At 40.7% G+C, this 12,406-nt stretch overlaps 1 protein-coding gene across 1 annotated transcript in view; it reads right to left on the bottom strand.

Moving 5' to 3' along the window:
• The window catches only part of myo10 (myosin X), a 351,157-nt gene extending 343,703 nt beyond the window's left edge, over positions 1 to 7,454 (bottom strand). Inside the window, exon 1 of the mRNA XM_080204973.1 lies at positions 7,066 to 7,454. Within this exon, the coding sequence (XP_080061099.1) occupies positions 7,066 to 7,086 (21 nt within the window). The 5' untranslated portion in view covers positions 7,087 to 7,454. The remainder of the gene's footprint in view (positions 1 to 7,065) is intronic.
• Between the last annotated feature and the right edge of the window lie 4,952 nt (positions 7,455 to 12,406).

The raw sequence follows: 12,406 nt of genomic DNA, 5'->3' as shown, positions 1-12,406 counted from the left end.
TAGTAAACCTCCTCTGCACCCTCTCCAACGCCTCCACATCCTTCTTGTAATGCGGGGACCAGAACTGCACACAGTACTCCAAGTGCGGCCGCACTAGAGTAGTGTACAGTTGCAACATTACACTGCGACTCCTAAATTCAATCCCCCTACCAATAAACGCCAAGACACCGTACGCCTTCTTAACAACCTTATCTACTTGATTCCCAACTTTCAGGGATCTATGTACACACACACCTAGATCCCTCTGTTCATCCACACTATTCAAAGTCCTCCCGTTAGCCCTATACTCGACACATCTGTTGTTCCTACCAAAGTGAATTACCTCACACTTCTCCGCATTAAATTCCATCCGCCACCTCTCGGCCCAGCTCTGCAACCTATCTAAGTCTCCCTGCAGACTATGACACCCTTCCTCACAATCTACCACACCTCCAACTTTGGTGTCATCAGCAAATTTACTAATCCACCCAACTATACCCTCATCCAGATCATTAATAAAAATTACAAACAACAGTGGCCCCAAAACAGATCCCTGAGGCACACCACTCGTAACTGTACTCCATGATGAATATTTACCATCCACCACCACCCTCTGTCTCCTATCTGATAGCCAATTCCTGATCCAACTTCCTAGATTACCCACAATCCCATACATCTGCATTTTCTGCAGAAGCCTACCATGGTGAACCTTATCGAACGCCTTACTAAAATCCATGTATACCACGTCAACTGCCTTGCCCCCATCCACCTCTTTGGTCACCTTCTCAAAAAACTCAATAAGGTTAGTAAGGCACGACCTACCCGCTACAAAACCATGTTGACTATTTCTAATCAATTCATTACACTCCAAATAACTATAAATCCTATCCCTAATAATTTTTTCTAAAACCTTGCCCACAACAGAAGTAAGACTCACCGGTCTATAATTCCCGGCAAAGTCTCTGTTCCCCTTCTTAAACAATGGGACAACATTCGCTATCCTCCAATCCTCCGGGACTACACCAGAGACCAATGACGACCTGAAGATCTGAGCCAGAGGCTCTGCAATCACCTCTCTAGCCTCCCAGAGAATCCTAGGGTAGATCCCATCCGGACCAGGGGACTTATCTATTTTCAGCCCCTCAAGAATTTCCAACACATCCCCTTTATCAACCGTAATACTGTCTATTTTACACCCCTGCAACCCAATGTCCTCCTCAGCTATATTCATGTCCCCCTGCGTGAACACCGAAGAGAAATATTGGTTCAATACTTCTCCAATCTCCTCCGGTTCCACACACAACTTCCCCCTGCTGTCTGTAACTGGCCCTAATCTTGCCCTGACCAACCTTCTGTTCTTGACATACCTATAGAACGCCTTAGGATTCTCCTTAATCCTATCAGCCAAATTCTTCTCATGTCCTCTTTTAGCCCTTCTCAACTCACTCTTCAACTCCCTCCTAGCCAATCTAAAGCTTTCTAGTGCACTATCTGAGCCCTCCAATCTCATCCGAACATAAGCCTCCTTTTTCTTTTTAACCATCGACTCAACTCTTTTAGTGCACCACGGTTCCCTAGATCTACCAAATCCACCATGCCTGACAGGGACATACCTATCAAGGACTCGCAGTAGCTGCTCCTTGAAAAAACTCCACATTTCAGACGTTCCCAGTCCCTGTAATCCCCTAATCCAGTCCATGCTTCCTAATTCACTCCTGATAGCCTCATAATCGCCCTTACCCCAGCTAAAATTGCTGACCCGAGGTTCATGCCTATCTCTTCCCATCACTAAGGTGAACGTAACCGAATTGTGGTCACTATCACCAAAATGCACACCAACTTCCAAGTCTAGCACCTGGTCTGGCTCATTTCCCAGCACCAAATCCAATATAGCCTCACCTCTAGTTGGCCTGTCTACATACTGAGACAATTGTGATGATTACAAGGATGAGAATTTTACAGTCAAGCTGATGCTCGACTGGGACTCAAGCATGCACAGGGGTGATAGGGACTTTCTGGATAACCTCAAGTTTACAGTATTTCAGACACTAGCCTGGAATGTGTTTGAATTATGATGATAATAACCATGTAGTTGAAAGCTCTTCTTGGGGTCAAATGTGGCAACAAAATAACAAACATGTCAGACCACTGCCATGGAGAGGGATGGAGTTAGTCATTGGCAAACAGCAATGCTTTCAATCTTCCCAGTATTTAGAAAAAATCCAGAGCCAAATGCTATCATTTCTGAGAAAAGATCAAACTACAAAGGAGTATCGCCCTTTGACTTGGAAGTACGCTCAGGACACTGTCAGCTGCTGCTGGTCATTAGGAATGGGGAAGAATCAAATCGGGCCATCAGACCCAATCTATGGTTAATCATATGAAAGCATGTTTAGCATAATAAGTACTGCAGAAGGACCTAAATGGGAATAACGCTGCAACAAAATGATACCAGCATTTAGAGCCAGTATAATATGATCAAATATAAATTGCATAAATTCAGAAGCATTCAAGTCTTGGGCGTAACAAATCACTGACTTTATGACAGTTGAATGAAATGTTGCTTAAAACTAATCTCATCTTATTTATTTCATAATCATTGAATTACATTCCCTGCCATCTTACCAAGGCAGGTAATAGTTTTTGGAAGAAAAATGCATAGGCACAATGCTTATTCTCTGGATATAACTACAGAACATCAATCAACAGTCAGTCATTCACAGAAGACATCATTCCTATATTGTGAAGGATGGGGGAGCCCAGAGGGAGGGGAAAGGGGAAAAGTTTAAAAGGGAATATTAGGGGGGCATTCTTCACACAGAGAATGGTGGGAGTGTGGAATGAGCTGCCAGATGAAGTGGTAAATGCGGGCTCACGTTTAACATTTAAGAAAAACTTGGGACGGATACATGGATGAGAGGGATGTGGAGGGATATGGTCCAGGTGCAGGTCAGTGGGACTAGGCAGAAAAATGGTTCGGCACAGACAAGAAGGGCCACAAGGCCTGTTCCTGTGCAGTAGTGTTCTATGGTTCTATGGAGACAATTCCCTTAGCTTTATTTCAGAATTGTTAAGCCAATCCTTATTTTGGGGTTTTGTTTCAGTTCTCACGTTGTATGAATGAAAAGACTTACTTCTTTCCATTAACAACAGACTCACTATTGGGAAAAGCTTGGATTTTGGTCATCTGAAGAATGTTGTGCGCCAAGCTACTGTAAATGGTTCTTCCAGCATTATCTCGACTTACTCGTAGCATTATATCTAGCTATTTTTGTGGGATTTCACGCCTAATTTATTTGAAGTAGTTTAATTCTGGTTTCCTTCCATCTACTGCTTGATTTTGCTTTAGTTTTATTACAAACAGCACATATACAAACCAAACAGGAAATGCTGGAAACACGCAAGAGATCTGACAGTATTTGTGGAGACAGAAATAGAGTTAATGTTTCAGATTTGTGACCTTGCCATAGATACAAAATGCTGTTCCAGTTGCCATAAAGATAAATACCTCATTTTGATAACCAATTTTTTTTGGCCCGAAAAATAAGTCACTAGCTGTATGTTAGGACATTGTTATCTCACTTCTAAGAAACAGCACGAGAACAAAATAAAATCAACAATAGTTAATGAAAGCCAAAGCAAAAAACATGAAAGCAACATGACAGAAAACAAAATAATTCATAGAAAGAGGAAATTAGCCTTCAATGTTACAAGTACTACAATTTTCTGTATATTCAAGAGATATAAAAGACACAAATAAGACTTCCAATCCTAAAATTAACGATTAGCTACTTGAGAATGGAGAGCAAGTTGCAGAAATTCTCACGAAGCTAATCCAAGAAATCTTTTGGTACAACTGTGCCAAGGATGTTTGTGACCAAATGCCCAAAATGGTAGAAGAAACCAAGCTACATCACTTACTTACATTGAAATTAGAGCCATAATTTTCATGTCCTTAACTTATAAATTGACAGATCTACAAATATTAAGTTTAAGGAATTAAATTCCAGATAGGGCCAAGTTTACTATTAATTAAACATAACAGTCCAAGACAAGAAACAATATTTTATGTTATAGTATTTAATATTTTTCTGTAATTATGCCAAATTTGAAGTTCTACCTAAAAGAATCATATCCAAGTTGCAAATTAGGTTTACATGTAATCAACCCCAGGACTGGCAATGGCTCCTAAAGGATCACATGATTATAAAAAGGGATTGCAATTAGAGCACAAAGTGAAAAGTACTCAAAGGCAATGAAATCCTATTAACCTGTCGCAGCATGATACATTGACATCAAATTCTTACACAATATTACCTCAGTTTAAACTTACAATTTAGAGCAGAATGGAATACAAATCATTCTGTTTTATCCCTTCACTAATGTGCTCTCTCAAGCTGCACAGACAGCTGCATACCAATCTTGAAGATAATGCATGGGCTATTGATAAGCTGTCCCCTTGAAAATGCCATGCATACATAAACACATGTATTGAAATAACCAAGCTGCACACACACAAAATTTAGCAGAATTATTGCTCGTGACTGAAAATCTTCTTGGTTTGATGAAATACACAGGCCTCCTGCCATTCATTACTGGCCTTTTTTGAATTTGAATGATTTGGTTTGATTCTACATTTTTCATACATATTTCACAAAAACAGCTTTCAGGTATCTCATTCAAGCATTGATACTGCACTGGATATACAAGACGATATGAATGTGTGAAGAATACATTTACTTTAATGACACGGGATTTACCAAACAGCAGATGGCTGGCTGACAAACACACAGGTCATCAGCAGAAGTGGGCTGTATGAATTTTACTGTTGTTAGTTACATCACTTAGTAAGATTAATACCATAGCAACCTGCAAATAAATACAAGTCTATCCAATTGTACCAGCTTCATTTAGGAAAGAGAGATGCAAAATTAGAATCAATTATCAAAGAAAAAAATGCAAACTCCAGGTCAATGTTTATTTTCTCAAAAACGTTCTCCAAAATGTTTCTGAAAATAGGGTTTTCTATTCCAACATTGATAAAAGTAGCGATTACAAAATACTCCTAAAGGATGGCTTGCTGGGTTGAACTGAGAAGACATTGTTTTAAAAATACTGGCACTCATGCCCCAACATCACTATTTTTGCCTGCAGTTTACTGCACCAGCTGTCAGAGTCTGTAAAGTGCATTCACCATATGTGCACAGCTCCTCCCCTGTCTGGTAATGGTTTAAGAACATGCGTAGAATTGCCAACTTCCTCAAAACATTCAAATGTACTAAACATATAAATTACTCAGCAATTCCAACTAATTGTATATATAAATTTTTAAAAAGTTGGTACTACATTGGGGTTACACAAGTCTAGTAGTACGAGATGGCCTTCTCAAGGGGTCTTATCATTTGGGTACTCATCAGGGTCTGACTCTAGAATTATTCTGTCCCTTGGCGATTGAAACCACCAAGCATTAGACATGAAAGTGATTTATTCTGCTTCAAGTTTTCTCCCAATCAACTTTTCATACAATAAATAAGCAAAGGCAATGAGATTTGATTAACGTTTTATCATACGTTATATGACTCACATCAATTTAATTGTCAGCATAATTATCTTTTTGCATTGAAACTGCATGTGAAGACATACGAAATGAGTAATTGCTATGTCTGATTTTTTTCAAGTATATTTCCGAAGACTAAAGTTCACTGTAAAACTTAAACCTCTTATGTTCAACTCAGAACATAAAGATTAGGATGAATGTAAACACAGATTTTAAACTACACTGCACTTTTGGATTATTGAAATTAATTATGCTCAGAAAATTATGACTGTTTCTACTTTTCTCCACCCACACATTGTCCATGAAATCGGGACAATGCTAATTATATTCAATTCAGTTTATTAAAAAAGGACAAACATTTTATGAAGGGGCTGTTCTGGAACAAGTTTATGCATTTCAAAATACCTGATCAATTAAGCGTCTTAGTGAACCACATCAACGATCTTATTAATGCATCGGAGGGAGAGGCTGCTAATATGTTCAGAAGCAGGAAATAAAGCCTCGTCAGTTCTAATGCAACAAGTTTCAGTCCGTCTCCAGCCAACAGCATTCTACTTACCTGTTTGCGTAGATTCAGAGTGCTGACAAATGATTGGCATAAATGTTCCTGTTCAACACAAAGTGCTGATCAAATGGTTCAAAAGAGCTACTAAAAGTTCAATATACATTTTGACAGACAGCAAGGGTTAAAACTCACATTACACTTTGGTACACATTTTAAAGGCATCAATCCTTGCTTTTGATTATCAGCGTTAAACGGTTTCCAATTTCAGACCTTTGTTTTAGCCAATATAGAAAGCAATTAATCAATGTGCATAACAAAATAATTTAATACAGTCAGAGTTTTACTTTATACAGATATATCTGAATAAACAATACCTACAAGTATTCTCCCAATCATTTTTCACTCAACATCCCAGATTTCTACATACCAACCAAATTATTCTCACAGACAAATTTTAAAAATCTTCATGCGGAGACTACACCATTCTTTTAAATCTACAATTGTATAACAACAGTTTTCTCGAAATTAGACTGCCAACAGCTGTAATAAGTAGAACTGGGACCATGTTTACTTTATAGATACAGGAACACCACTGGACAAAAGCACATGGTTACCTGGAATCAGTCAGTCTATTCACTATTCCACTTAGCAAAGGTGCAACTAACCTGTGCTTGTAATATAGACTTAATATCGTCCAGAATCCTGAAAAGGTTTTTAACTCGATTTGTAGAAATTTATTTAAACGTCTGAGTGTAACAGCTCTGTCCAGTTCCCTGTTATATCTCTGCAAAAAGTGCCGTGTTTCTTGCAGGAAGCCTGTAGCCTTTGAAAGGAAATGCCAGACCTCTCAGTGAGAAGCCAGGCATTAGCCATATCCTGGTTAACATTAAAGACACGCATTCTTCGGTATTACAGGGGTTGTGATCAGTTGCTATTCACCACTCCCTTCATGTTACAGAAGTAGAGCTAAATGTAAAGTTAAACTACTCAAACAGATAAGCATACAAAAATAAAGTATACTCACCTCAGTAAAATAGCTGTCCATTGTTTAATTGTAATCCAGCCTGTAAAAGTTTACTGCCTACAAAAAACACAGGCTAACCACGGGTTAATAACGTGTGCAACAAATAAAGGAGGTATTCCGCTTCTCAGATTTCAGAGTTACTCCACGTTACCACCATGGGCTTTTAGATCAACATACATTCACACTGAATCCTTTGTTTTAGTGTCCACTTAAATCGCGGAGACTCTGAAACAGGCACTCGTTCATGGCTGTTTACTTGATGTACAGTACGCTTAAAATTAAGAAGGTGGGGGAAGCACAAACTTATTCGAGAATTTAAAAAGTTTAACTTCTAATAAAACTCATCTACTTTGTCCTACACACGCACATTTTTTCTGTTCAGTATTGCTTCTCTGACCTGACCCAATAGACTTACACTCCCTAGTGACTAATAAAGCTCCACCCTATTCCTTCGGCCCAGCCCCGTCACTAAACCATATAAGGAAGTTGGTTCCTCATCACTTCAGAGATTTAAATGTAAACCATGTTAGTGTGCCTCTAAAGGACCATTTTTAAACTTCAGGATTTTACCAGCTCATGAAAATCTGCTGTGTAGTCTAACAGCCATTATAAAATGAGCAGTAAAGTTGTAAGTGTAGTTTTGTTCAGTTTAAAATATCAGAAAACATTATTTTAACTATATAGCTTCAGTCATTGCAAGATCATTCTAGATTTTGTTTACAGAGAAATGAGAAAGGAAATCCTGATATCTGAATCCTGTACAGTTTAGGTGGATTAGCCATGGTAAATGTGTGGGGTTACAGTGATAGGATGGAAGAAAGGACCAAGGTACTGCTCTGTTGCAGAGTAGTGCAGATTCAATAGCCAAATGGCCTCCTACTGCACTGTAGGGTTTCTATAATTTCTTTGCATACTAAACGTAAATTATTGTGGAATTCTGAGGTCCATAGTCTCTTTAAAGGGGGTGAGTGATTGCAGATCACATGGTCTGATGGGCCTATCACAATTGAGTGCACAAACCCGGGTCAATTGCAGCCGAAAGCACAGATCCAGGAGCAAACTGTCCCTCAGCTGGAGCCGAGAGTTGAGGAGTAAAGTAGCATTCTGCTCTGTAGGGCTGATGATTGGGTAGAGAAGGGGAGCTCTGCAGATGGGGATGATTGGGGAGGATGGGGGCAATTGGCAATGTCTGTGAGGTGGGGATGTGGGTGGACTGGCATAGGGAGTGATTGGCAGGGGGGTGGCATGGGATCCCTCTGGGAGATTGGAGTGCCAGCACAATGGCGCTCCAAGAGCTCAGCAGCCATCCCCCGCCCCCACCCCACCCCTCCCACACCCTCTTAGAGATTTTAAGTGAATTAGACTAGATACTGGGCATCCTAAAATCTACATAAATTTGGATTCAACACCCAAATTTTACAGGGCTCACTCTTGCAATACTCCTTACATGAAATAGTTGAGTCAGAACTTAAATATTTAGAAGAATTAGAAATAATAAGGCTGGCTGAGTTCTCAGAATGAGCAGCACCCATTCTACCTGCAATGAAACCAGACAGAACAGTTCGAACTTGTGGAGACACAAGTTGACTATCAATCAAACTGCCAAGCTGGATAGGTATCTAATTCTAAAGATTGAGGACCTCTAAGCAAAGCTAGCAGGAGGTCTAACATACCTAAAACTCAACATGAATCATGTGTATCTGCAATTGGAAATGGATAAAGACTCAAAAAAATTTGTAACAATTAATACCCACAAGGGGTTGTAACAGTACAGCCAACTACCCCTTGGTGCGTCTTCTGCATATGCTATTTTTCAGTGTGGAAAGTTTATTGCAAGAGATACTCAAAGTAGTGATGTATCTAGATGATGTTTTAGTTACCAGAGCTTCTCAAGAAGAACATTTGGCAAACCTTGAAGAGGTACTTAAATGATTCAAAGATGTGGGAGTTCAATTTGAGAGAAAAGTGCACTTCCCAGGCCCACAAGGTCACTTGGATTCAAAGTCAATACTCAGGGGCTACACATTCTAAAAGAAAAAGTTAAGGTGATCAAAGAAGCACCAGCACCTTAGAAAATTTTAGAGCTGAACACTTTCTTGGGCATGGCTAATTACTATGACCAGTTTATATTTAATCTTTTGATATTTACATCTGCTTTTAAAATAATATCAACATTGGTATTGCAATGAGCCACAGAAAGAAGCCTTGGAGAAAGTCAAACTCGCTTTACAACCTTCAGACTTGCTAGTCCATTTCAACCTGAAAAAAAGAAATTTGAAATGCGATGCTTTACCTTACAGCATAGGGGCAGTTTTGTTTCAAAGAATGGAAGATGATGTTGAAAGACCCGTCACTTTTGCATCACATAGCTTGACTGATTCTGAGAAACAATATTCCCAAATCAAGAAAGAAAGCTGAACCATCAATTATGGGTGAAAAAATTTCACCACTATGCGTACAGGCATATGTGACCAGTGTCACAAGCCTCTGTGGGTTTACTTTGCGAGGACAAGCCCTTTCCCTCTATTGCATCAGCCAGAGTCCAACAGTGGTCTTTACTCCTGGCAACCTATAATTACGTGCTCCAGCACAGACCAAATTCCCAACTACTGAATGCAAATGCCTTAAGTACCTCCCACTGCCTCAAAGCATGCCACCACCTCCCATACTACAAGAGATAGTGATGGCTCTCAATTCTTAGACATCCTGCCAGTATCATCTAAACAAACTAGAGACATGGTACTGTCAAAGTAAAACAAATAGTCCTTTATGGATGGCACTTTCATATGTCAGACCAGCAGTTTCAGCTCCGCAAAGACAAACTGAGCTGCAAAGACAAAGAGTGTTACTGTGGGGAACAAGAGCAGTGGTTCCAGCCCAGCAAGAGGAATATTTCTATAATAATAGTACAGTGCTCACCCAGGTCAGACCAAAATGAAGATGCCCATCAGAGGTTCTATTTGGTGGCCAGGCATTTAAAAGATATTGAAAATCTGGTCAGATCATGTGATCAATGCCAGTCACAAACAATGCCAGTAAACAATGGCTACAGGTGGATTTCACTGGTTCTTTTATGGGCACTGTATTCTTGATTATTGTTGATGTCCATTCCAAGTGCTTGATATCCACAAAATGAAATCAACAACATCATCATCATTGTTCATGAAGCTTCAACAAACCTTTGCTATGCACAGCCTACCAGAAGTTTTAGTTACTGACAACAGGACTGCTTTAACAGGGGAGGAATTTCAGCATTGTGTGAATTAATGGAATACAATATGTGCATACTGCACCCTACAACCCAGCCTCAAATAGCTTAGCAGAAAGAGCTCGTCAGACCTTCAAGTGAGCAATGAGAAAAAACAGCCATCCACACCTTTGCGATTAAAGCTTGCTAGATTCCTCCTCACAAATAAGAGCAACACCACTCCTGCAGAGCTACTGATGGGAAGGCAACTCCAGTGTTTGACTTAGTGTTCCCCAGTTTAGGAAGGAGGATGGAGGTGAAACAGGGTGCACAAAAGAACAATCACAATTCTGTTAAAGGTGATAGATCATTTGAGATGAATGATTTAATATAGGTCCGTAACTTTAACGTTGGTCCAGATTTGGTTCCTGGGGAGATCCTAGCAAAAACAGGCCCTGTGTTGTACCTGATTGATCTCCAATGCAGAAAGAGATAGATCACATAATGAGGAGAGAAATCAACATAGTACTGGTAGAGCAAGTTGTTCCTGCAGCTCCCCTCCCCAGATATCACTCCCCCCAGCACCTTCCAGTGTTTCTCCAATGATGCCAAGTTTAGTGGCACCAGTTACATCAGAGGAAGGGATCCATATTGTTTCAGTGGGAACTAGCAAGGATATCTGCACTAATGACCCTTCTTGACACTGGAAGCCCCCTAATTGGGCAGCATGGTAGCACAGTGGTTAGCACTGCTGCCTCATAGCGTTAGGGAACTGGATTCAATTCTGGCCTCGGGTGACTGTCTGTGTGGATTTTGCAAGTTCTCCCTGTGTCTGTGGGTTTTCTCCAGGTGCTCTGGTTGCCTCCCACTCCCCAAAGATGTGGTGGTTAGTGGACTGGCCATAAATTGCATCTGAGTATCAGGGGATTAGTAGAGTAAATACATGAGGTTAAGGGGATAGATCCTGGATGGGATTGCTGTCGGTGCAGACACAAGGGGCTGAATGGCCTCCTTCTGCACTGCAGGGATCCAATGATTTGAACCGCTGCTCAAGACATCACTATCTCAACTGAGGAAGAACCTGCCAGAGAGCTGAGGTATTCCCAGAGAATTCAGAAATCTCCTGATAGACTGATCTTATACAAAGAACAAAACAGCACAAGAAACAGGCCCTTTGACCCTCCAAGTCTGCACCGCTCATGCGTCCAACTAGACCATTCGTTTGTATCCCTCTATTCCCAGTCTGTTCATGTGGCTATCCAGTTAAGTCTTAAATGATCCCAGCATGTCCGCCTCTACCACCTTGCTTGGAATGCATTCCAGGCCCCCACCACCCTCTGTGTAAAATACATCTTTCTGACATCTGTGTTAAACTTTGCTCCCCTCACCTTGAACCTGTGAGCCCTTGTGTTCATCACCTCCGACCTGGGAAAAAGTTTCCCACTGTTCACCCGATCTGTGCCCTTCATAATTTTATACACTTCTATTAGGTTGCGCCTCATCCTCCTCTTTCCAGGGAGAACAACCCCAGTTTACCCAATCTCTCCTCATAGCTAAGACCTCCATACCAGGCAACATCCTGGTAAACCTTTTCTGTACCCTCTCCAAAGCGTTCTGGTAGTGAGGCAACCAGAACTGGACGCAGTATTCCAAATGTGACCTAACCAATGTTCTATCGAGCTGCAACATCATATGCCAACTTTTATACTTTATGCCCTGTCCTATAAAGGCAAGCATGCCATATGCCACCTTTTCCACCTGTGCTGCCACCTTTAAGGATGTGAACCTGCACACCCAGGTCCCTCTGGGTGTCTACACTCCTGATGGTTCTGCCATTTATTGTATAGCTCCTGCCTACATTAGTTCTACCAAAATGCATCACTTCGCATTTATCTGGCTTAAATTCCATCTGCCATTCCTCCGCCCAATTTTCCAGCCTATCTATATCCTGCTGTATTCTCTGACAATGTTCATCGCTATCTGCAAGTCCAGCCATTTTTGTGTCGTCTGCAAACTTTCTGATCACACCAGTTACACCTGCTTCCAAATCATTTATATATATCACAAACAGCAGAGGTCCCAGTACAGAGCCCTGTGGAACACCACTAGTCATGATGTGGATGTGCCGGCATTGGACTGGGGTAAACACAGTAA

The sequence above is a fragment of the Carcharhinus amblyrhynchos genome, chromosome 2, assembly GCF_965287045.1.
Source record: "Carcharhinus amblyrhynchos chromosome 2, sCarAmb.v2.hapA, whole genome shotgun sequence".
NCBI lineage: Eukaryota > Metazoa > Chordata > Chondrichthyes > Carcharhiniformes > Carcharhinidae > Carcharhinus > Carcharhinus amblyrhynchos.
This window is presented reverse-complemented; position numbering and strand designations above follow the sequence as displayed.